The sequence below is a fragment of the Pimephales promelas genome, chromosome 23 (genome assembly GCF_988280905.1).
Source record: "Pimephales promelas chromosome 23, fPimPro1.hap1.1, whole genome shotgun sequence".
NCBI classification, from domain to species: domain Eukaryota; kingdom Metazoa; phylum Chordata; class Actinopteri; order Cypriniformes; family Leuciscidae; genus Pimephales; species Pimephales promelas.
The window spans coordinates 8,639,999-8,666,340 of NC_142791.1; the positions used below are offsets into that span (position 1 = coordinate 8,639,999).

Genomic DNA, 26,342 nt, shown 5'->3' on the forward strand with positions numbered 1-26,342 from the left:
GAAAGTGCTTGTGGAAAATACAGATAAAATTCAAAGTAGTACTGGGCATGCTGGTTCAAACTCTCTGTGACGTCAAATGCAATTTCTGCTACAGGTGAGATAAGAAACGGCATATGTTGTCCTAGCGAGAACCCTCTGTGGTACAGAAATGTATTAATTTCTGCTCAGGATCTGATCAAAGACGTTCCAATAAGACATTTGTTAAAAAAACTGACTTTAATAAAATAATTGCTTTTATTTTCGTTATATAGCAAAACTAGTAATCAACATGCTGTTATTTACACATTGCACACACATTTGTTTATTTGACACTGTACAACTTACAATCTGAAAGTTGACAACAACAAATTCCTTTCACAAGACAGTTCACTGATGAAAACACTTGCTATAGTAATTAAAGTTGTCTTTCTTTGTTTTCTTTTTTTATTGTTAATTTTTAAAATAATCACAGTTTGATCAAGGAAAATTTTCCCCAAATTTGGCAGATTTTTTTTTTTGTTTTTTTTTAAAGATGCAAATACAGATAGACGTGCAAACTGTTCACCCTCAGAGTATTCCTCACAAACTTCAGACGGTTTAAAACTCATTTTTAGGAACAAACATTATACTATACAGCGTTCTGTTGGCTCCCATAACAAAGATCCTGTACTCGGTGGTTGAACATTGGAGGTAACCCACAGTAACAGGGGCTTTTTTAAAATGTCTTCCAAATTTTGGCAAGATGTGAAGTTGACTTTCAATCACATGTGTACAGGTATTCCACCAAGTAGATTGACAGGGCACTGACCTAGCAAAGATATTCACCATTTTGCATTTCTGTGAATAAAATGGAAGATTTCCTTTCAAGCATTGTTTACAGCCTGCATGACAGAATTCTTTTTTTTCTTTTCTTTTTTTTTTTTAGTGGTGCAAGACCTGCATGCACATGGATGAGCTAAAACAGTGATCAGTATTAAGGCAATAGGAACATTGATCAAAACAATCCAACAGACCTTCAGGAAAAGCCTGTAATAATTGGACAGTTACTTGTTTGTGTAATTAGTGCCATAGCAATTATTACTGTGCCCTGCAGTGTCAAGATCTCAACCACAAGCTTTGCTTTTCAATTAATCAAGTGTTTCCTAAAGAAAATAAATCTTTGTATAAACATGGGTCTCTTGCATTTGGCACCGAAAATGTTTTCATTTTACCTTTTTGTCTGCTTGTTTTTGTTTTATCTTCTTTTTTTTGTGTGTCCTTTTTTTACATGCAAGAGAATCAAAAACATACCTGAATGAAACCTTACAAATTCACCTGTGTATTCTCTCACCAAATTAAAATGTAAACTGCGAGAGAAACCAAATGAGTGCACGCAGAGAGGTTCTGATTTGGCAGCACCGTCTCTTCCGTTCCTGATTTGGAATGTATCAAAACACAAGAGTGGAGAAGAAACACCTAACTGCCTTTTCACAGCCCTGTCACTCAAATTCCCTGTCAGCCTTTTCTCCTCACTCTTTCATCGCTTGTTTCATCGCTTCAGAATATCCTGAACTCGCGACTGCCTAAAATAACCTACGGTTGTAATAAATCTTCTCAATGAAGTTCTCCAGTTCTTCATCGCTTTCCTGCGGAGACTCGGGCTCGTCGTACACATAGTCTGGTGGGTAGATGTAAGAAGGTGCTCTCCCACTTGGAGGAGAACGTGGTTTGGGCATTGGGAGAGCCTGGTAAGTTCGGGGATGGGGTAGAATGTAATTAGATATGACAGTGCCCGGTTGTGGGTATTGGCTCTGCGAGCGTTGAGGGGCTTGCGCCCATTTCCAGTCCCTCGCTTTTGGCCTGTCTCTATACCTGCGGTTTGGAGGCTTCAGACCGTATCCCATGGAGCCCCCAAAGTTGTAGTCAAATGACAGAGCAGGATTTGTATAGAACCGCGGCTTTGGGGGCGGGAAGAAGACCGGGTAATAGGCTCGATATGGCTTCTGATAGTAGGGGAACGAGGGATAGGCCAGAAACTGCTTCTGCGGCTTAAACCAATAGTCCTGCTTGCTGAGCTTGCCTTTGTTTTTTTCCTTGTACCATTTCTTATATGGATCAGCTTTATAAGAGGATTTCTTATGCGACTTGGGATATTGATTCACCTGAGGCCTTGGCTTGGCTTTGAGAGGAACCAGAGGGCGGAAACGAGGGGTGTTACTCGGGGGTAAATCCTTCCTCTTTTTCTTCTTCTCCTGCACATCACTGATTATTTCGACCACATCGTCAGCAGGCAAGTGCAGTTTGCTGGAGATCTCGATCAGCTTGTCGATGGTCTGGGGATCCATCTCGTCGTCATCGTCGCTGTCCTCCACCTCGTTCGAGCGCTTGTCCTCGGCCACATTGTTTAGGAGAGCCGCCGCCTTCATGTCGCTCATGTAGGATGACGCTTTCTGCTTCCTGCCCATGTACTCCAGCAGCATGTCAGAGGCAATGTCCGCCAATCTCTGCTCTTCCTCACGTGCCTCCTGCGCCTCCGCCTCCTGCCGACTCACCTCCTCCTGCTCTGCTCGAGCCTGTGCCTCCTCTTCCTTGCGGGTCAGAATCTCCTCCTCCTCTTCTTCCACAAAATCGAAACCATCCATGAAGTTTCTGTCGAGCTGGGATGGGTTTCTCGTTCGCTCCTCCTGCCACTTCAGCTTTTTGGTCGCCTGGGCCAACTGCTGGTTATAGGCTTTGTAGCCTTTTAGAGGTGGGAGGATCTCATTGTCTTGCAACCCGAGGTCAATGTTTTGGAAATAGCCCCTGGCTTTGCGCTGGAGTGTGGCCACATTAGACTGACTCTGCAGTTGCCAGTCTTTAGCCGCATTCACCCCGTCCTCGTCCTCAATCTCACTTTCCTCCTTTAGCTTTTCTTGTCTCTCGTTTTCCTCACCTGGCTGTACTGCCTCTGATGATTTCTCTGTGCCCTGCTCAAGGTCTCCCTGATTCCTTGTTTCCTCCACTGCGAGTCCTTCTTCAGAATCGCCCTGGGTCATCTTTTCTCTAACTGGGTGATCGAGAGCCTCAAGCAGAACTGAAGCTAGAGCACTGGCAGAGTCCATATTTGAGATATGTTCCTGACCCAAGGGTTTCTGGAGCAGGCTGTCCACTTCCCTATGTGTCCAAGCAGCTCCTTCTGCTGCCCCCGGGTCCTCTTTTGCCAAGTGGAGTGCCTCATCGATGCTGCTGCTGCTGCTGATTGAAGATCTCTGCGGAAGTGCAGGGGCAGCCAGGGCCAGCAGGGGGGTGAGGCTGAGGAGGACTAACAGGAGAGCTGAGGTGCTGGAGGGGTAGCAACAGCAGAACATGACCATGCAGAGAGGACAGGATGGGGGAGAGGGGAGCACCTTACAAAGATAAAAAGAAAAAAAATGTGATTAATCTCTGTTGTTTTTTTCTTTTTTCTGAGTAATAATAAGACCACCGTTTATGACGCTTAAATTTTAACATTTAGTTTCCAGAGCAGCACAACGTGCGTGCGCGGAAATCTGCTTAACTTAATTAGTACGATCACATAATAAATCGTGCAGTTGTTTTACAGCAGTACGTCGCCAGCAAAAAACAGTATCACTTTTTAAATCAAATTAATTTTGACGCTTTAATTAACTTGAGTCCACACACAGAAACCACCAGAAAAAGAAAAAAAAAGAAAGAAAAAAGATCGAGATGATTCCCTGGATGCCTCTTCACCGATCACTTTTTGAGTCGGATTAGCGAAGCACAACAACAAGCCTGAATTTGGTAAATGATAGCTATAGAACTACACTGTCAGTGGAAATTGTCTTTCTTGAAAATAATCTAGAGACTCGAACGTGGGCTATGTATGAATGAAACATTTTAAATTCACATGTGCTCTGACAAATTCAGCAAGATAAAAATCTATGTCAGTCAATCAAGCAATAATTATTTTCTTGTTAATTATCCATATAAACACAGTATGATTTGGATAAAATGAATGCTAGCCTACCGTTTTCTTCACTCGATTTTCAAAGAATTAACTCTAAGTGAACTAGCCTTTTATTTATAATCTACGCATACAATCACAGAGTATTTTGTATAGTTTAACAAAGAAAATCATAGACATCACATCTCAAGTTTATATTGTTAGAAAGATACCGATCCGGATCTTGAATTCTTGCAACAACAAAAAAGGCGTTTAGAAATTTATGAATGAAACGCTTGTTGATCGTTCGAGCTGTATATCTTTGAATGACTGAGATTCAACAGCATGCAATCTCAAAGTAAATATCAGCGGAAACTTATTTCTATCCCTTTATAGCCTCTCTCTTTTTTACAAAGAGAAATATTAACAATTTACCGGGTGAATGTAAGAAAGTCAGTGCACTTAGCCTACTCACCTGATTTCACGAACAAAATAGCTGGAAGTCAAAACCTTCTGCTTCTTGGATGAGGCTTGGAAACAACCACAATCCTTAAATTCATTTATAACTTAAGTTAAAGTAAGTTATCTTCCCAAAACAATTATTTGAAACACACTTCGGTCTGTCTTGCACTGTTGAGAGATGAATGCGAAGCGTGTATTTTTTTTTCAGGACCACGGACAGCGCAACTCCCATTTGTATAGACGCGTCTGGACACGTGATCGACGAGTCATATCTCCGCTGTTGACGTCAGACTCTCCATTGATAAGAATTTCGTGTCTCGTTTGAACTCGGAGGGTACGCTACGGTGCTCTGATGAATGAACAGAGATTGCATGAATGAAACAGTCTCTCCATTAAAAACAGAGCCCCGTGGAACACAGTGAAAACACTGCTAAATTTACTCATACATAAGCTAATTCTGAGTTGATTGAGCACTGACGATTTGCTATTTTAAACATTATGGATCTAAGTTTTAAAATCAGTTTATTTGCAATACATAGGACGTATTTATATGGCATATGTATCCAGTAGCCTATAAATTGACACTATCAGTTACTTAGCAGACCATTTTGGCCTGTTGATTGTTTGTGAGGTGTCCTTAATCAGAGCTGGAGAGACAGAACGGTTGCACCCACCGTGACGCGGGCGGTTCAGCTTCACTGCTCTACTTCCGCTCAATTTCCCGAGCTCGTTCAATTTTCCGCTCTTTGTCTCCTGCCGCCCCTGACTTTCATCCATCTGTCTCTTACGTCATTCTCATGCTTTTTTTTTTAATTATATGAAATGAATGTACAGGTAAGCCTCAGTTACTCCCTTGACCATCCAATAATCCAGAAACAGTCAAGACGTTTCATGAAGAGAGCAACCTATTGGCGTTCTCTCTTCTCTTGCAATTATGCGAGATAAAAATTCCGTATGGAGTGGTTTAGAACCTTTACATGAATACTGTAGGTTTTAGGAATAGGCCTAATTGGAAAAGGCTCGCGTGGCATTGGAGCCAACAGCAATCCCGCCAATCACAGTTTATGATTCGTGTAATTGGATTAGTTGCAGTGCGGATATTGAAGTCCCACGAGCCACACTCGAAATGACAGCATCAAAGCGGTCTCATTATAGAGTGGGAACCTTATTTCAATATTTTCAAAGGTTGCATCCAATAGATTCGTGTTCTTGAATTGACCCTTCCTAACCCTATTATTGTGTATGTTTGCTTTTTATTTCATTTTATTACCGTTATTTCCAAGTAGCCAATTTAATCAGGTTCATGAAAAAAGGTTCAAATCAGAACCAAAAGGGTTTGCAGCCTGGTGTCATTGCAGAACCTTTTTTTTTATTATTATTATTTTATTTTAAATAGCCTGCCTTTTTACCATGCATGGTGCGTTAAATAAACATACACAGATCTAAAGAATCTATAATGAAACATAAAAAATTACAATTTAAATCTCCAAAGAACCATATAACCAGACCAAGAACCATGTACAAGTTTGGGAAAAACTAAAATGATGAACTGCAGAACCATAATTTTAAAAGTGGCAATAAAACAAATGGTGCGTTTTACGCTCCAGATAGGTAGAGGTATACGCCCTGATGGTATAAATATTTTTCAACATCTATACAGTGCCGAGAAATAACTTTTGTTTTTTAAGTTGACAGGGAAAATGATTCTTTAAAGAAATTCTTTAAAGAAAAGGAATTCTTTAAAGAAAAATGCGGCATCCAACAAAAGGTTTCAAAGGGAAGCGCGAATGGCTATGAGTGTGAATGCGTGTCCTTTCTACCTTGGTGGCGAATAATTTAAGAGCTCCAAGGGCCAAGGGTCAGATTTTGATACGGCTTGGCATTATCGACTGCCACTCAGCATTAGCGCAGTTGCGACCCTTAACCAGCGCTCTCCATCCCCCGCGCTGACTCACCTCCTCCTAACTGCCCATGCACATACAGGACCCAAAATGCCCACTCAAGAAGAGAATGAATACTTTATATGCTAAAACTTAGGTCGAACAAAGAAAAAATGGCCAAAATAGGGGATAAAGGTGCGTTTGAAGCTTTTCTGGGTATATGGGATGATAGAAATTATTGTTCACACCTGCACAAGGAAAAGATTGGTCAAGACTGTGGGGGTTTTGTAGACACGTTGGCTGCAATTATGAAAATGTATGTTCAGATGCACTCAAAAAATGTCCACCGCCTAATGGAAGCGCCATAACACGCTCATGAATAAAATAATTCATACTCCCACGAGACTGAAAAAAAAGCATCGTCCTGGGATCGATTAATTTTCCCATTTCACATTTTACTCAGCTGCGGCTTGAGCTTAATGGTGTGTAGCCCAAGCCTCGCGCCCACACACGAACATCGCATCTGTTTTGATGGCAAATTCTCGTAAGCGACTGCTCTCTTGAGGCTATAGGCTCGGGTTTGTCGAAAATGTCTGACTGAAAGGTGCCTCAGTCCATGCGCCCCGTGGCACATTTAATCACTTGAGGCTGACGAGTCAAACCCCATAATGTGGGCTAAAATTACTTCTAAATATTGACAATGAAGAACCGTCCCCATCGAGACAGTTCATTCTGACATTCTGTCAGCACGCGCTCTTTGACCATTGCCAGTGTGACTAACTTGCGCGGGCAGCAATGATCTGTTCGTTTTATTTAGGCTATTCTTTGAAATGTGCCATTTTTAAAAAATGTCGTCCCAGGGGAGTGTTTGACCGGAATATCTCAATATTTACAGTTTGAACAGTTCGTAACACATGGTAGCGTAGCAGTCCTCGCGTGCGTACTCATTCTGTTCCGCGCGCTTCACGTTAACCAAAAGTGTTCACCCGTATTGTCGCGTGTTGTCGCTAAGCACTTTGGGCATTTGAAATATTTTAAGAATAAATGGTATGATGCCACCAACATGTTCATTATTTTCTGTCGTAGAAAACGACATTTTGCGTTGTAAAAATACATAGGCTATACAGTCGATTTGTTGCCCGCTTGTGCTTTTAAAAAGGCAATTGTTGAAAAAATAAAAATAATATAGGCTATTCATTGTAAACTCAATTTTGCCGTTTCCTTATAGGCTGTATTTACGTTTTGTCCTATGAAACCCTTTGGTCAGTCAGTGACATATTACGTCGGAGGTTGGCTTCGTATTTGGAGTTAATGAGCCGATTGATATCAGCGAGAGTCACGGTTCCCTGCCATCAATCTCTCTTTCTTTCTCGGGGAGAGAGGATGGATCAGCTCGCCCATAGACTTGGTGCAAGCGATGTTCAAATAAAAGCATTTACTTGTTCAGTTAGATTAAAAGATAGTTATGTCTCGACATTTTAGGAGACAAAAGTCAACACATTTAAATCATTTTACGTATTTTGTGTGGTCACACTTACAAAATATTAAATAGGCTACATTTCTCTACATTTGTTAAGTGGTCTTCACTCTTTATCAAGATATTATGCTCTGAATAGCCAATTAGCAGACTTAAACGTCGACAGAAATAACATAGAGAATGTCGTGGCTATATATCTGCATGATCTTTATTTCATTCACTAAATATAATCCATTAGCCTGCATATTAAGGGAAAACCACTAATGAGCTCGCAAAATGTATAGCCTAACGATCACACTTTAAATAAATGCGAAAATAAAAAGGAAATTATTTCAAAATATAGGCTATATTAGCAAAAATCTTAATATGTGTTTTATAAATAATATTTATAATTAGAGGGAGAGAAACAGTGACATGGAGTCGGCAAGACAACAGTGACTCAGAAATATAGAACTCTTATGTTTTGCCATATTTCGTGTAAAATACGAGTTCATACATATTTGTAGATTCGTCATATAGGCCTACAACCAATTTATTTATTTGTTTCTTTTCTTTGTTTCTCATTTTTGGAAAACAAAGGACACCACACCACACGGAATGCTGATATTTTTGTGTCAGCGAATTTACGTATTGAATTATATAGCTAGGCCTAGCTCAAAATTTTACTTCTATTTCCATGAAGACCGCTTTTAAGACTACATTAGGGACTTTAATAAATAGTCAATTTAGTGTAGCCTATTAAGTAAAGAGTGCTTATTAAACTGCTTTGTCTGAACGTACATGTCCTGGAAATAAATCCAGTAGAGGGCGCTAACATTACGTGGTACCAAGTGTAATGGCTCCTCTGTGATGTTGTTGCCCATTTCACATTTTAAGTTCGCATAAAGGCAAATATTAGGAGAGTGAGAGAGAGAGAGAGAGAGAGAGAGAGAGAGAGAGAGAGAGAGAGAGAGAGAGAGAGAGAGAGAGAGAGAGAGAGAGAGAGAGAGAGAGACTATCAAACTGTTTTCATCGTTCCAGAGATTTTATAAAGATAAGGTAGGCAATGCGTCTTTTGAAAAAGCCTTTTGAAGATAAAAGTCGATGGAATACTCAAACGAGCGAGTTAAGTATCATAAAAATAAAGATAAGACAAAAGATAACTGCGGTCTAAAACGTCCACAAGAAAATGTTATGGCCATTCAGTTAAGCTGCCTTGAAAAAGCATAATTCAAAATAGCATTTTACCCCCTCACAAACAAGTCACCTTCAATTAATTTAGACCCGACAGTGCCAATGAGTGAGTAATCCGTTTATAAACCTGAAGGTCAGGGTAACGTCTTCGTCACTGTTCTGCCACATGTTCCATGACTTTCGGTGTTTACGGAGCACGCGACGCACGCATGCGCAGCTGAGCACAACACACGCATGCACCGCGCCATAAACACGCGCGCCCGATGACACGAGCACACTATAGTGTCCTCCAAATCTCCTTGTAGAAACTAAAACTGTTATCGGTTATCAGCACGGTACCGAACTAGAAGGGAAGTAATTTGAAAGATACTTTAAACTGGGTAAATTGCTGATATGACTCATCCAAGACACCCACAAGCCTCTGATCAAGCGAATGGAAGGGAGGGGAACGAATTTGTGTGTGTGTGGGGGGGGGGGGGGGGGGGGGCTGTGTGGTTCGGAAGAGAGAGAGAGAGGGACAGGGAGGGAGGCAGAGAGAAAACGCAAAAAGATGAATGGAAGCACACCATCAGTATGCGATACATTTCCTGAGCCAAGAAAAAAAAAACATTATAATGAGCGAAATAGTCACGTTTTTGTAAATTTCACTGAGCTCTAGACAGTTGTTTCCCTCTCCCTCATCACTTTGACACCCTCTACACCCGAAATGTTTGATAATCCAAAAAGACTGTTGTGACATAAACATGTGAACACAGCATCAATGAAATATTTCATGCATTTCTGTATAGGCTAAGTGAGCCAACTAAGAAATTTGGTATTCATATTGCAGCACTTTGGATGTTAGTCACTTAAAGCTGCTGTAGGTAACTTTTGTAAAAAAATAATATTTTTTTTTTACATATTTGTCAAAACTGTCATTATGTCCTGACAGTAGAATATGAAACAGATAATATGTGAAAAAATGAAGCTCCACTGACACTGGCTCCTCCAAGTGGTCCTATTGTCATTTGCAGAAATACACCGCTCCTGGTCAGAAACAACCAATCAGAGGCTGGAGGAATGTCTTAGCAGTGTCAATCACGCTCATGTACGTGCACCTCACCTCTCGCGCACCCTGAGGACAAAGTCTCTAAATCTGACTGAGGTTCTCCTCTCCCTCCTGGGACGCCCCCTGAGGAGCATGTGATTTTGGACTTCAGGTGCCGCTTCCTCTGAGCCCTGCGAATGATCACCTTGAGGGACGTCAGGCAGCGGTGTCACCTGCTGGCCAGTACTGGCCATATCAGCTGGTCCAATTACCCCCTCTGAGTCTCATTGTTGTGTGAAGGAAGTAATGCGACACCCTCTGGTGTTGCGGTGGCCCGGTAAGGGGCCAGTCTATCACGATGCAGTACCACTTTGTGCCCCAGAGGAGGCAACTGAACTCGATAGACCACCTCCCCCAGCTTGTCCAATATCGGGCATGGTCTCACCCAGTGGCTATCCAGCTTAGGGCAACTTCCTCTCTTCCTAACTTGGCTGTAAACTCACACTAGCTCTTCGACCCCAAAGTTGCCTCAAGAAGGTCACCTATCTTAGGGCAACTTTGGGGTTGCCCCAAGAGCCTCTCTGGAGCTGCCTAGCATATTCAGGTCCAGCAGGAACATGAGGGGCATCAGGGGCCCGCCCAAAGGCCAACTCTGCAGGGGTCCTGATCTCCCTACCCAACATGAGCAGGGCTGGTGTGCATGAGGTAGAGTCCTGAACAGCAGAGCGAAATGCCGTTAAGACCAGTGGCAGATGGCTGTCCCAATCGTGCTGATGTTAAAATGGACAATGTTCAGCTAGTGTCCTGTTGAATCGCTCCACGAGCCTCCTTTGTGTTATCTCCTGCAGAGCCCGCATTATTTCTCCCTCTTCCCTGAAAGCAGACTCAGGCAAAGTTTGTAGTAACCGGGGCTCTTGCTGGGATGCACTAGGTGGCACGGTGTCTTGAGAACCATCCCCATCATTTAGGTGACATGCCCAGGAACTTATAGTCAGCCCATCTGTTTGACGAGCTCCTGGTGGCCTCATCCTCAACCATTGCCAAAACTCAATGTGGCCTTGGAGAGGTCTAAATGACAGCCATGGTCCCTTAAAAAGTCCAAGATACAGCTGTCTTGTACATTAACTATCCACACCAGATGCTGCACACTCACGCCCCCCACGGTGAGTGTCAACAGCCCCCTCCCTATCATCGGTGCCAGCTCACCGGTCTGGTACTGTGCGGTGTTGAACTTCTGTGTCTTCTAGCCGTGTTATCTCCGGCACAACCTCTGGACGAACCACAGTAACTGTAGACCCTGTATTCCGCTCCCTTAATGCAAATGGGAATATGGCAAAAAATCTGATATGGCTGTTCTTCCCACCACCACCACCACCACCCTATGTTCTTTAGTCCCGTTGTTTATCCTAGGCCTGGCTGCGTGTTTCAATGACGAGCAGGACATGGGCTTGGGGGTTTGCAGCGTCCCACCTACTGCACCCCCCTCCTGTTTCCCAAATTCCTAGCCAGCATAGAGCCTTAACCAGATGTGCCGTGTCCTGGCTGACCACACCCCAGCAAAGGCTGGCCTGTGTCTGCCACCTGGGTGGAGGCAGCGGCAATCCATGAATCATCTCCGTAATCTCGTCCAACCATTCAGGTTTTGGTGAAGCCATGTCACCTCCGTTCAGCTGCCCTAATGGTGGGAAAGAGGTCGATTGCTGACCCCCGCATTACTGCCTCAATCGCCATTTCCCTCTCCAGTGCCCACTTGCTAGGGATTCAATATCGTTGGCCAGCACCTACAGTTCTCCTGGAATTCTTTGACGGCTGTGTAATTCAGACCACCATTTTGTTGTCGGTGTTTTGCATTGGTGGCCCTGATGACTAGCCTGCGAGTTCACGGCAGGCTCCACTGTGGGGGACGAGCTGTGGAGGGAGGGCTGTAGCGCAGCAGAGAGCAAGGGGGTGGGACCTGTAAGTTGTGCTTGTTCAAATTTTCAGGCAAATTCAACGTTTTCTCAAAACTCCCTACTGCAGCTTTAATGTGTTTTATTGATCAAATTACTCCAAAAGTGTACTTGCCCTCTATTATAATTGCACGTAATCATTCACGGTAATTAAAAGAACATGTAGCCAATATAGACTCCATTATGATTTCATATTGATTTGTAAAGGAAGCAGGGGTGATTTAAAAAATGAGGGGATGCAATAAAAACATGGACAATTGATTTTCTCCCAAAAACTGTGTATGAAGGGGAAACAACATGGATATTTCTTAATGCCCCCAGTTACAAAGGTTATATGCCTCACTGGAGAAGAGTATGAGGAAAATGTTTGTTGCCTTTAGACTTTGCAAAATGGCACATACAGAATACAGTTGACTTGAAATGATAATAAGGATGGCACCACATTAAATCACCATTATCTGTTTTGGTGTCATTTGACATTGGTGTGGCGTAAATACGTACGTACATGAGTGAGCCTCCGCACCAAATGCTGATTACGTATCTGTCTACAGGCGAGGAGAGCGATAACATCTGTGTAATTTCAACATGATGACGGGCCCCATGGGAGCCAGCGCAGGAGATGATCTGAGTTGAGCTAAGTACTATTAATCGTTTAATTACCACTGGCTGATTCAGTCCATCAAAGCCCTCTCTGCATCGCCTCATACAAATTCATCCATTATGAGGTCATTCATGCCCTCGTCAATCAAATCGCACTACCCCCAACCAGCCATCGTACCAGATTGTGTTTTTACAGTGTGCTACGACTAGGTGCCATGGAAAAAACAGTAGCTCTTGCCCTACTCTGTGCTCCACTCACTGAGCCAGATGGCTGTGTTAGTTTACAGCAATATGTTTAATAATGAGGCCTATTATAACTGGAGATTAGCGCATAAGCCTCGGCACAAGGATGGAAGATTCATTGAGGATATTTGGATGAAACAGACGGTGGCCGGCGTCTGCGAGGATGAAAGAATGTAGTTGTTGTTGCCTTTGTGTCTCATCTGTTGACTGAATATTACTGTGCAAGAGCCGCATTACAAAACATGATATTCCATCTGCATTCATTGCAGTAATATTGCTTCTCAGTTTATAATGGCTTTCCTCTCCACAATCCAAAGGTATTAGTCTCTTTTATTACTATGTGAATAGGAGAGTGTAGGATTTGTAAACATATGTCCAGAATAACACTCTTTATGCTTCTCCACAAGTGATGTTAACTGATTTTCAGTCTGCAGATCACTGACTTCTCAACATTCTTGCACGCTCACTGGATATGATTTATTTGTTTATGCAAATGCCATAGAAATTGGAAATATAGGTAAGCAAATAATAAGAAACAGCAGATATCTGTTGCTATAGGCTCATATAATCAATTTTAATAAGTACATATCAATCAACCATACTGTGGAAGTTATATTTATATATATTATTATTATTATTTTTTTTTTTTTTGGCAAACGTAAAGGTCATTTCACACAAAAGTGAAATGAATAAACCCATCAGGATGAAAGAAATAAAAGTTCACACCTCTAAAGTAAAGGTGCAGCTCAAACAAACCTCAAAGGTCACCACATTTACTTCAGCAATAACAACGAAACACAAATGTGATGTTTAACTTAAGTCTTTTTTTTTTTTGCTTATTTGAATTAAATTGGATCAATAGAAGGTCAGCAGTTAAGACATTAAATTCATTAATTTGTATTCTTGAACACATTTAAGTTTGCACTTTGCTGCTTTTATTCATATTGAGGAATCCTGAATCTGTCAATGTGAAAGGAATAAATGCATGCTCACATTTAGTGTAGATACTACTCAACGCTTCTGCATCTTTACTCTTGATTTCTCAACAGAAGAGCTGTCAGTCATAGAAACAGAAAAACTTGCGTTACTTATTTGAAAGAGTAACTCAGATATTTTGTTGTAAATTTAAAAGTAATGTACTACTTTAGTTACTTGAAAAAAGTAATTCGATTACGTAACTCCCTTTACTTGTAATGCGTTACCTCCAACACTGTTGATAATAAGAAATGTTTCTTGAGCACCAAATCAGCATATTAGAATGATTTCTGAAGGATCATGTGAATCCTTAAACTATATTCAAATGGAAAAAAAAGTTATTTTATTTTGTAGTAATATTTTTGAAAAAATAAATGCAGCATTGGTGAGCAAGTGTATGCATACACACGCACACACCCATAGATAATGAGACAAAATACATTACATACAGTCGGAATCAACTAGGCTGCCTGTCGGATTATTTCTGTAAGCTGCATCTTGGTGGGTGGTTTTTAAACAGTGTTTAAGTACAGAAAGATGTCCTCTGGCGAGCAACGACCTTGCTGTCCCAGATAATGTTTTGATAAGGACATACCTGTTCCCCTACATCACACCATCGCCTCTGCTATCGCCCACACTGCCTCTCCATTCTGTACCTCTCTTGAGGACGAGGAGACCATTTCAAAACCACGCAATATTTAAATGAACAGATGTAGGCAATATATCACAAACTCACAATGTATTCACTATGAGTTAAGTCTGACATATGTGAGGCATTTTTCATGCATTAAAATGTTAAAGTAATCACTTTTTATGACAATATTTTTGATTCACTTAAATGAAAATAAAATTATTCATTGTGTTTTCTTGGAGAAACAGTGCAAACTAGATTTTTACTTATTATATAGCAATGATGAACATCTTGAATATACTTAGCAACGATCTTAGAGCAAAAACAAAACATACAAAGCTGAAAATATTGATTATATAATGTAATTTACAACCAGCTCAACTCTTTATAACGTCACAAGTGTAACCAAAATATAATTTACTACAGTTGATGTATGCACTTGTACATGTTTAAAACAAATTCATATGCATTATTGTGAGAATAGACAATTTGGCGTGACTCTTTAGGTCATGTCACATCTGCAGTGGCTGAGCACAATGAATGAGTAACAGCTGTAACCGCTTTGAGAATTTGAAGTTACATTTCCGGCTCCTCTTTATTTACATGGGCAGCTAGCTCACTTAGCAACTTTCATTTTAATAACAGAATAGATTTCATTTGATTGTTTCAGCAAAATGTTTGAGAGCGTTTAAATGGCTACATCAGTATATAGCTCCCTATGTATATCCGCACATTTTAGATGAAGCTGATTGGATAACCACAGCAAGTTAGGAGCTAAATTGCTTTTTTCTTTCTTTTTTTTTTTTCAGGCAATGAACTTCTTTTTATAGTCAAAGCTAACCAGGGCAGTGCTCACAATTACATGACTCACGGTCGGATTATGATCGGCCTTCTTCCCACTTCTTCCAAAAATTCTTCAAAGGACAGAATAGTAGCATATGACCTCAAAATCTACACAATACTGTAATCTAAGCAGCAGCAAAGCACCAAGCATGTGTGTAACACTTCTGATCGATTTATAAACCCATATCTGCTTGCGCAATTACTCGCTTATAACAGCTCCATGCTTGTTTTGGTTGCAGCTGTCAACTTTGGATAACGTAGTGATTAAAAATTAGTCATATATTGAGTCAGGCTTTTATGTTAACTAATGTTTATCTCTATTACATACAATTACACTCTTGGCAGATCACCCCATATAAGGTAACTTGCCAGTATACATGCACACCTGTATATCGTCTCATGTGACGCATCTTTGACGCAGGACATACGCGACAAACATCCACGTTTCTTTCTTTCCTTCCTTCCCATTTTTCCTTTAAATGTTACTTTCTTTATTAAACTTGCACCATCTGGACTTTGTCATCTAAAGCATCCATTTTATTTCTATCGATTTGATGCGAATGGAAAAAAAAATATATAATAGAGAATGTAAGAATGATAAAGTGACTGAAAAGGATGGAAGATGAGAATAGTGGAAAAAGTAGTAAAATTTTCTGGGAGAGAGACAGAAAGACAAATGCAGAGAGACTCGCATATGGGGGGAATCGGTCAATACGTGAAAAACATGACTAGAAAAATCAGGGGGACGTTGGGGAAAGGAGACGAGGGATGGTGTGGCAGGGACTGAATGGAGGAGGGTAAGAGAAAGAGGTACAAGGGGGGACTGGGGAAGAGGGGGGTATAGAGATAGAGGGAGGGCTGGTGATCCTCAGGGCTGGATGACTCACTTTGCTGCAGCCGTTTGTGCGTCACTGGCGCAGGGCTGGAGGAGGAGATAGTAGAGAGGTCTGCACATTTAATTACAACCTGCCAATTTATATACAGTGTACACACACACACTCTCTCTCTCTTTCTCTTTCCCCTTGCTGTCCCCCTATAATGCCAACATAAGATAACATAAGCGTTCAAAGACCCCCACATCTACACACATGGCAGTATCTCAGGCCATAAAATCTCTACATTCACACTGATGTGCACACAAAACCACTCATCAACGCAAATCTAGATTTCCGGCAGCTTGGCATTTCATCAAAAGAGATGTAGATGCAGACAGAGAGTGTTTACAAGGATGTAAACCATCACAGTTCCAGGTGTCGCACTATAAATTAAAAGAAATGGATGGAGAGAGCCAAGAAAACACATCCCAGCTATAGCTTCAAAGCCAAATGTATCTTGGGAGATAGTACAAAAACAACATCTGACAAAAGTCGTACTTCAAGTGGAATGAACCCTCAAAGATCATCGTCATCGCATTAACAGATAACGTCTTTTAAAAATCACGATGGCTCCGGGGCTCTGATGGAGCAGACTATTCTCTGAGCATTTCCATCTCGCTGACATCGCCTTCAAGCAAGGCGAAGACACACATCACAGTGAAAGATGGGGCTTGAGGTTATAACCCACAGAGCAGTCTTGGCACACAATAAACTGGCATAAAATCCGTTGGTTTTACCCCATTTCCCAACTACTGTGTCTTTTGGGTGTGTGTTAGTACAGCTAGTTTAAGAGTCCTAGTGTAAGGGGGTGGGGGGTACCAACTAGAGAGCATTGTTGGGAAAATTATCATAAATTATAAAGCGAAACCCTTTCGACACCATCGGCTCTGTTCTCATCCTCCTTCTAAACACACAGCGCACTCACTCTCGCACACATACGGTCTCTCCCTTTGGTGCACGCCTCAGCCTCCTTGAGCGGCAATTACCCCGTGAGTGCCCATGAGCCACACTCGCTAGACAATAGACGCAATCAGCCGCCCTTTCTCGAGCCGTGCGCTCTGTTCCGGCTTTCTTGTGCAAGAAGAGAGCAATTTAAGCAAACAACAGCATTCCAAAGAAATCACAAAGACGGAAGAGACTGCACGCTGCGCCAATGATTGGCCAATGCGGCAGCGCGCTGTCAAAGAACACGAGAGCAAAACATAACACACCGCCATTTCATTTCAGCTCTAATATGGCAGCTGCTGATTGGACTGAAGGGATTGTCGTGCTTTGGTATAAATACCCCAATGGAGCGATCTCAGACAGCGAGACTCCGGTCATTGTTCAATCAGAACCGAGTGAGCTGAGTGCAAAGCCATTGGCTCCATCACTGAAGACATGGCGAACAAATGTCAGGCAGATTTTGCTATGAATTGTTTGGGGGGGGGGGGGGGGGGATTACTTTTTAATTGCCGCAATCTCAAAAGAGATCTGCTCTATCAGGCCGACATGCAATTTCAGAAAATACAGAATAGAAACCTACTGCTGAATGAGTCAGGGTTTAGGTGACATCATAAACAGCTTGCCATTTCCACGCTTGAGCTGCACTCATTTTCAGTCAAATGGCTTTGAAACGCTTCAGCAATCACCCCTAGCTGTGAAATAAAGGCATTTGTGTCCTTTTAAAATAATTCTTGATGGACCACCAAAAGGACGAGTAGCACACAAGTATAATGAAGCTGATTACAGACCCGCACACAGCAGCTATGGCGCACAGTCCTAACTCGTCTGACAGTTTAATGCGCGTGTAGCGCGTGGCGTTTATGATGTGTGTTCGTTTTTTTGCGCACTCCCTCTTCCACGTTGTTTCAGGCACCAGTGTTTTCATGAAAAATATGAAATGGCACAGCAAGCTGTTGTAAGCCTGAGGCGTTTTAATACTGTCAGAGCGCAAATGAGCAATAACAATCACATAGACATGATAAATGGAGAAGGGAGGATGAAAAGACTGATACGGCGAGAAGAAATCATCGCAATGGAGAAGACGGAAAGATGAATGGGGGGGGGGGGGTGATGATTGATGCCATTGTGACGTTAAATGGAAAAAGGGCGGAGTAGGAAAGAAAATAAAAAAAAAAGAGTCCTGGGCAACACTCACAATAAATCTCAGATTTGAGCCGATGCTCTGCACCGCCGTGTGCCCACACACTACACAACGTGCTTACACGCTCTACGCGCCGTGACATCATCATGACAGAGCGAGGGGCGATGTGTATTGTCCAGTGATTGGATGGCGGGTTGTTCCGATGCTAAACACGCATGTGAAATTGTGTCTTTTCACATTAGGAAAGTGACCTATTGGGGGCGGGCTCTCATTTTACATTTACTGAAAGAGACAGACAAAACAGATACAGAAGAGAGACGGGGACACAAAGAGACAAAGAAATGTGCATGAAGAAGGTGAGTCACTAATAAACAACGGTTGAAAACAACAAAGTGGGAATTTGCTTTTTGATGACAAACATTCATGGTCATCATTTTCAGTTGTTGTACAACAGTACTTAGACACTGAAGTTGAGGTTAACAGATCTAACATATTACTCTTTCCTTGAGTTAATAAACAAACTTACACACATATACATTTTTTGCTTTCATCTGAGCCTTTTTGATATAAGGGATCAAAAATGTGGAGGTTAAACAGGTTTAAAGAATGAAAGGAGATGAAAAGAGGTATCTAAACACATAAACTGTTTATATAGTATGTCTGCCATCCTAAGCTTTGAGGTATAGCATCAGAACCAGGATTAAAGCACACAAAACCTTTACTATAGCACAAACACACACACACACACACACACACACACACACACACACACACACACACACACACACAGTCGCCTATCAGGCAGAGCACATAAAAGGGACAGATGTAAAAGGAGTGTGATGGGAGAAAATTGTCAATCAGAAATGACCACAATAAAAGGAATAATCACGTGCTGCTTGCACATGCCAATCTAACTGTCATGGGCTGAAAGATAACATAAATGGACACGAACATGAAAAAAAAAAATAGAGAAATTTATATTATAGTTTATTTTAAAGTAGAACCCAAGTCGTACACATGTAAGCAGTCAGCCATTTGGCAAATTCTGGTATTCACAGAGGTTTTATTCTCTCCTCTCCCCCTCGGTGAATGGTTAATGTGTGGTGTGCATGGTGGCGTGACACAGCTGCAGTGTGCTGGTCTGTCATCTCTGCTGGTTATTGTGTCTGAGATTAGCCTCTCCCATTCTGCCTAAAACCCTAAGGGCACTAGAGCCGAGACGATGGCCGTTATCACAGCGTGCACAGTCTTTATCTGAGAAGCCGAGATGACGAGCAAGTGCAGTCACATGCGTGTTTGGCTGCACAGGTGCCCGTCTGCAACAAGACCAAGAAGCAAGCGTGTTCATGTGAAAGTGTAAGGCTTAGGATTTGTGTTTGGCTTTTTTCTTGCTATTAACATTTTTTATTTCAATATATTGTTTCAATAATTATTTAATTCATTTAAAAAAACTTATTTCTATTTTTGTTGTTTTAGTAGTATTTTTATTTAAAGCATTAATAATATTTATATATTATTTTATGAGCCTTATTTGTATTGTTATTATTTTATTCTTTATATTTTTATTAATAATGAATATTTAAGTAGTAATATTATATTATTTGTACTTAAAATATAATAATAAAACACAACAATAAAAATACTTGTCAAGGCCTTTTTAAGTACATATAAAGATAATATAATATATTATATTAAATGGTATTTAAAACAGGCCATACGATTTGTTGTTTTCATTAATTTCACTATTGCTTTTTATCATTATATTTTTAATAAATAAGAACTAATATATAATATAATATATGTATGTTGTAAAATACAAATTACTAATTAGAGGTTTTGGGTGTCGGATTTTACTGTAATGTTCTGATAAAATCGTCTGTGGTTTTATGACTTCCCGATTGGGTGTCCATAATCCTTCAAGATTTTCAAAAATAGCACAGGAAAGCAGTAATCCTTCAGAACAAAGGTGCATAAATTAGAATTGTCCCACTGAGCAGATGTTTATCATTAGACGGGCGATGTGACTTCATCAAGACAGGCCTGTAATGAAACACTGGCACATGTTTAAAAGATGCTTAAAGGCAGCTTAAAGCCGAGCATTGATAAACATCTTTAATTTACAGAACATCTAATTCCTAAATGTTTGACTCATACACTTAATTTGGCTGCGGATTCATTACTCACCATTTCCAAACTGATGGAGCCCCCGCCCCCATCTAAAGCCCATCTTTCTCTCCTCCTCCCCCCCTCGCTCTGTCTTCCTTTTTCCCTCTCCGTCACACACATGGCCCTCACTGAAAATTAGCCCAATTTAGCCCCTCACTAATGGCTCTGGTGCCCATCACCCTACAACTAATGGCACTGGGTCTTTTCCTTCATTTATGACCAGCAATTAAGTCTCTGTTGTTTCAAGGCAAATTTGCACACTAAGAGCCCCAATTTTTAACAATTAATTCTGTCGTGCTCATACAACGTGGCTTTTAATTACTGTAAAAAAGCAAGCACCTGGGAATGCAGCCGTGATTCATGATAATGTGGGGGCAGATTCAGAAATTCACAAATATTTCGCAATGTGCTTGCATCTTTTATCTGGATTCAGTTTGATTTTTCCCTGTGACATTTTTAAATATACATTTCAGACGTTAAATGAAAAGTGTAAACACACATTTCATATTGACTTAGAAATTATTATTTGTTATAGAGTAGATCGTTTTGTTTGAAATGATTTAGTGTTGTGGCAGCATGCAGTCCCCCTGGAGGAACCCGAGGTTAAATGCTTTTATGATACAATTGTCCTCTTGAGACCCAGCAATTCATTTCTCTGTCCATTCGAGTAGACATTTTTGTTGTAATATCTCTAAGACTACTCTTTTCACAGTGTTATTAATATAACATAACATAACAAAAATATAATATAGAGCAGCTGATTGCACATTATCCCACTTATTAAAAAGCTATTTAACAAACACATTAACACGTGTTGTAAAACACATACACATATAATATATATATATATATATATATATATATAAACACACACATATATATATAAACACACACACACAGACATATATAACATTTCAGCAAACATTTTAGTATATCTTCAAGGGACAATAGTATAGAAATGAAACTTGTGTTGCTTGTATAGCAGTGTATATTTATTGTCCACTGAAAATAACTCAACATTACTCATTATTGTCAAAATAGCTGGCAACAAAAGTGATAAGAGCTGTATGTCCTTTAACCTTGCAAAGCCACATATCATATTTATCATGTTCATGTTCTTTTCTGCTTGACAGGAACATAAAAAATGTCTATCTTGTATTAGAGCAGTTAAAATTTGTGCTTTTGAGTACAATTCTCTCATCCTGACCACTGGATGTTCAACATGGCACCTCATGGCAAATAACTCTCTAAGGATTTGAGAATTAGAATTGTTGCTCTCCACAAAGATTACCTACATTAGGCTTAAGAAGATTGGAAACACCCTGAAACTGAGATACAGTACATGCCAGGGTCATACAGAGGTTTTACTGGTTCCACTTCAGGCTTTGCAAGGATCAATCAAAGAAGTTAAGTCATCATGCTGTGCGTCAGGTGCGGAAGCTGGCAAGTGGAAGCTCAGCTCGTCAGTGCTCAGACCATACGCCGCACACTGCAACAAGTCGGTTTGCATGGCCATTATCCTAGAAGGAAGCCTCTTCTGAAGCTGGCCCACGAGAAAGCCTGTAAACAGTTTGCTGAAAGCAACCTGTTCAAGAGCATGAATTAATGGAACCATGTCCTGTATGCCTGATGAGACTTGTTTGGCTCATATGGTGTCAGGGCGTACCAAGAAAATTGTGTCTTGCCTACAGTCAAGCATTGGGGTGGGAGCATTATGGTCTGGGGCTGCATGAGTGCCGCTGGTACTGGGGAGCTGCGCTTCATTGAGGAACACATGGATTCCAACATGTACTGTGACATTCTGAAGCAGAACATGATGCTCTCCCTTCAGAAACTGGGCTGAACGGCATGATAAAACGACCCCAAACTCACCGCCAAGATGACAACTGCCTTGCAGTTTGGACAACACAGTTTTGACATGTTCACTTAGGGTGTACTCACTTTTGTTGCCAGCTATTTTGCCTGCCATGGCTGACACCGCCGTCAGTGTATGAATGGGTGAATGTGATGCAATTTGTAAAGTGCTTTGGTGGCCATTGGGTTTGTGAAAGCGCTATATAAATGCAGTCCATTTGCCAATGAAAAGATAACCTTTAACACACACACACACAAATAAACAATCACAAAACCTGTATTGAGATCAAATTGACTCCATTTTCTGGATTACACCTGTTTGGGATTCTTGGCTGCTAACTACTCACTAAAAGTAACATCTGCTTATTTACATATTCAAAGAAAGCTAATTATGAAAGCAAGAGCCATTCTCGCCACGAAATGCCATCAAGCAACGTGCGTTCACATGTCATTTCACCGGCAGCATTTTTAGATTCTATTCTTGGAATTCAATAGGAGCTTAACTTTGAGTTAATTGACTTAATTGCTTATCCTCGTACCTCAAAATTAGTATGATCTCAGACCAGAAGTCTTTTCTGCGCATTTGTGCGAGTACAAATCAAGGACGTCATTTTTAGTTACTGAGTCAGAGTATCCATGAGTCAGACTCTAAAAACAAAGCATACAGCTACAACACAATCTTTTTTAACAACTTGTGTTGAATTATTAAAGGTGTAGTTTACTGCTTTTTTTCTTTGCATGATTGTGTTTATGGGGTGTAATATAACATGTATTCGTGATTTTTCTTTTTTTTTTAAAAAGTCTTATTTTTCTTAAATTTCACCTTTATTGTAAGCCGCTTCATGAAGCCTCTGTCATTTGAACGACCGGTTGACTTCCTGAGTCTATGAAACCACTCCCTCAGAAACAAGCAGTGGGCTCAGATTGGTTGGCTACTATATACACAAACAGCGTTGGCACTGGTTTACGTTCTTGATCATATCGAAAAATAACAACATAAAGTATATATACATGAAAAATACATTTACAACATTAGTACATCCAAAATGTTTGTACGCGTTTGTCGTAGACACAAAATAGCATAACTAGTAGCCTAGTGGCTATAAATCCAGTGCTGGCATTTGATAAAACTAAAACATTACGTCTGAAATTATACATGCAAATATATTTAAAATGATTAAGTCTTACTTTAGGTTGTGGCCCAACAAGTGCTAACGTTACCTCTGGTTTTTAAGTTGGAACTGCTTCATGTTTTAGTAACAGTTTCTTGTTGAATCCGGCATTGAATTCGTCGAGATTCTGGAAGCTGTTTTTCTTAAAATGCGCAGCACAGAGAGCTAGGTCCTATGTCATTTTCAGTAACATAATCAAACATAAATTGTATCCATTGTTGACGAACTACAACATCCGTGGGAAGCACGGACACAGAAGACCTGACAGCTGGCTGAACGTAACACACTTTCGACAAGCCGCAGATATATGGCCATGCCCAATTTTGCATATTCCAGAAGGAGGGTTGATGTAACTGTGTGGGTTAGTGACGTCTAAAACCTGCTGTAGTCCCATTCGAGTCGTTTTTGAAGGCATTAAACTTCCTAATTTTTAAAAGACAGATATCTCTGTTTACATTGAACTTTCAGCGCTGCAACTTTGCAGATACTGTTCATGCACCTGCAGCAACATTACACACTATTTAAAATGAAAAAAAGTGAAAGCGCAATCAACCACCCCTTTAAATGGGACCCGTTCTGCCCCTTTTTACAAGGTGTAATATAAGTCTCAGTTGTCCCTAGAATGTGCCTGTGAAGTTTCAGTTTAAAATACCCCACATATAATTTATTATACTTGTTGTTGTAAAGGGGCAGTTTTGAGTGCAAAGATAAAGTGCATGTATCTTTAAATGCAAATGAGCTGCTACTCTCCACCCCACTTTCCAGAAGAGGGCTGTGCCTTTACAGCCCGTATACTCTGCTAAAAACAAAAACATCTGTTTGGTTTTTGATTATCATCACGATCAAGGCTTCAAAGCAAAGTTCTCTTTTACGTCTTATTGTGCTTTAACGGTCAAATACACACAGGGAAATAAATAAATACATTTACATGTGTGTATTAGATCTGTGTATTAAGGTAAAAGCAGCATAACATACATAGGCTATGTATGTTACGCTGTTTTTACCTTAATACACAGATTGATACACAGATACACAGACTGCTGTATGCTGTTAATATGAATCAAACAACGAAAATAAAACAGAAAATCACTCACTGCTCTTGAATGAATTTCTAACGGGAATACTGCAGTTAAATATTCTGGTGAGGAAATAAACATGGCGGACTGTGTACAGCACACTTAGGGCGGAGTCTATGTTAATAGGGCAGGAGTGGGAGGGTTTTTACCATTATAGGGTGGTTGCGCACACACATTTATGTTCAAACACCATGTAAAAGTGAATTTTGCATAATAGGTCCACTTTAAATTACATTTGCAATAAGGCTGCAATTGTTTGACCAAAGCAGCTCTGAAGGAAAAACATGTAGTGAGCTTAAGTTCAGTTACACTGAACAAAACTGGTTTATAGGATTTACTTTGAAATTGCTAGTAAATTTCACAAATAATTACAAAGAAACTGCATGTAACAAATTATGAATCTTGAAAGACTAAAATTGTATTTTCTTGTAAAATGTACTCCAATAATCTTTATTTACTACAGATTTTTTTTACAAAGTGTAGTAAGGTGATCAAGTAGAGATTTTCTACGTTTAAAATGAAGGTTCCATGCCATAGTAACCTTCAACCGTTCTTAAAAGAACCATTTATTTCTTAGTGCGAAGACCATTTAATTAATCAGAAGAATCTTTTTTTCCACACAAAGAAGCTTTTGTGGAATGAAAAGGTTGGATCTTCATGTATCCACCAATGCCAAGAGTTTTTTTAAAGAGTTTTTCATGCTTCTTTAGGTAAAAAAATAGAAGCAAGGGGGAAAGATTTGAGGGCATCACCACATAAACACCTACACATGCACCCACTTATGCACGAACGCACAGAAACGCACACGCCCCAGGGTACCGCAGCATCTCCACTGCGGTGTGTCAGAACGGCTGATAATCCTAACACGTAAGCAGCTGGCAGGACGAGAGCGACATGGGAAGTTGGTTATTACTGTTATCATCATAACTATTATCATTATCAGCCCTAGCAGCAGCAGGTCCCCTTCATCTGGGAGCGGTGCGTCATACGGCTGGATCGAAACCATGAAGTGCCAGGAAGCGACCTGCGCTGAATGTAAAACAAAAAGATTGGGTGAAAATAGGGTTGATTCACTCTATTCTTTCGATTTCTCTGCCTCTCCCTTTTTCGGTCTCCCACACCCCCTCCTCCTCCTCTCTCCGCTCTTGCCCTTCTTTCAATTTGATGCTTTTCTTGCACTAGCACATATACATTTCTCTGCTTTTTAAGGATTTGGGCTGTCTCCTACTTCGTTTGGGACACTGTGCCATAATGAAGCACCAACATGTCCTGTCATACAGTGATTTTCTTTGCTTGCGCCCCCTCGCCATGTATATCACAGGGCCACGCCACTGTATGCTGGTGGGCTGAATGAACCACCAGCTGTCTTGTCTCTCTCAAACACCTTTTCTTTCTCCGTTCCTCCCCCTCTGAACGGCGTTCGAACCCCCGCAAGAGTTTATTGGCATTCTTTGGAGACTAGCATCTTATCTCTGATTGGCACGTAACGGAGGGCGAAAGGAATCGTCATATTTGGTTTTTTGGACATCTCCCACTCCGACAGCCCACAGCCTATCGCTGCAAACACCACACACAATGCCCGTCATCACGCTTTAGGGCGCCAAACCAGAGAGGGTGACTTACTGCTGCCATCAAGTGGCCTCCTGAGGAAACTAACCTGTTGCTCATAATGTTTCACAATGGATCCCACAAGTATTTGAAGGCCCAATTCTGCAGAAATAAAAAAATAAACATAAATAAATAAATAACATAATAATAGGAAAATAAAGGAATAAAAGACTATTCTTTTTTATATTCATTTATGCTTTTATTCTATTTTACATTTATTTTTACTTATCTGCGTTTTCCATAGCCCTAGAAAATCATCAGCAGACAAAACAGCATCTGGATTAATTATAACTCATAATCTATTTCCTATCTGATTCACCAAGTTCATTTAGATATGGTGGGCTATATTAAACTAATTTTTACAA

General features: G+C 40.6%; 2 protein-coding genes across 3 annotated transcripts in view; both read right to left on the reverse strand.

Moving 5' to 3' along the window:
- LOC120482881 (uncharacterized) overlaps positions 1 to 26,342 on the reverse strand; it is a 42,079-nt gene that overhangs the window by 11,812 nt on the left and 3,925 nt on the right. The window contains exon 2 of the mRNA XM_089126053.1: positions 26,027 to 26,079. The gene's annotated coding sequence lies outside the window, so the exon portion shown is untranslated. The remainder of the gene's footprint in view (positions 1 to 26,026; positions 26,080 to 26,342) is intronic.
- LOC120482878 (uncharacterized) lies at positions 216 to 8,966 on the reverse strand. Of its 2 annotated transcripts, none has more exons than XM_089126355.1 (2): positions 8,946 to 8,966; positions 216 to 3,344 (listed from the first exon to the last, which is right to left on the reverse strand). In XM_089126355.1, the coding sequence occupies exon 2, from the start codon at positions 3,309 to 3,311 to the stop codon at positions 1,542 to 1,544; it is 1,770 nt and encodes a 589-aa protein (XP_088982481.1). In that variant the 5' UTR covers positions 3,312 to 3,344; positions 8,946 to 8,966; the 3' UTR covers positions 216 to 1,541. The 2 variants fall into 2 exon arrangements, with proteins under 2 accessions (XP_088982481.1, XP_039533537.2); XM_039677603.2 differs by lacking the exon at positions 8,946 to 8,966 and adding an exon at positions 4,356 to 4,560.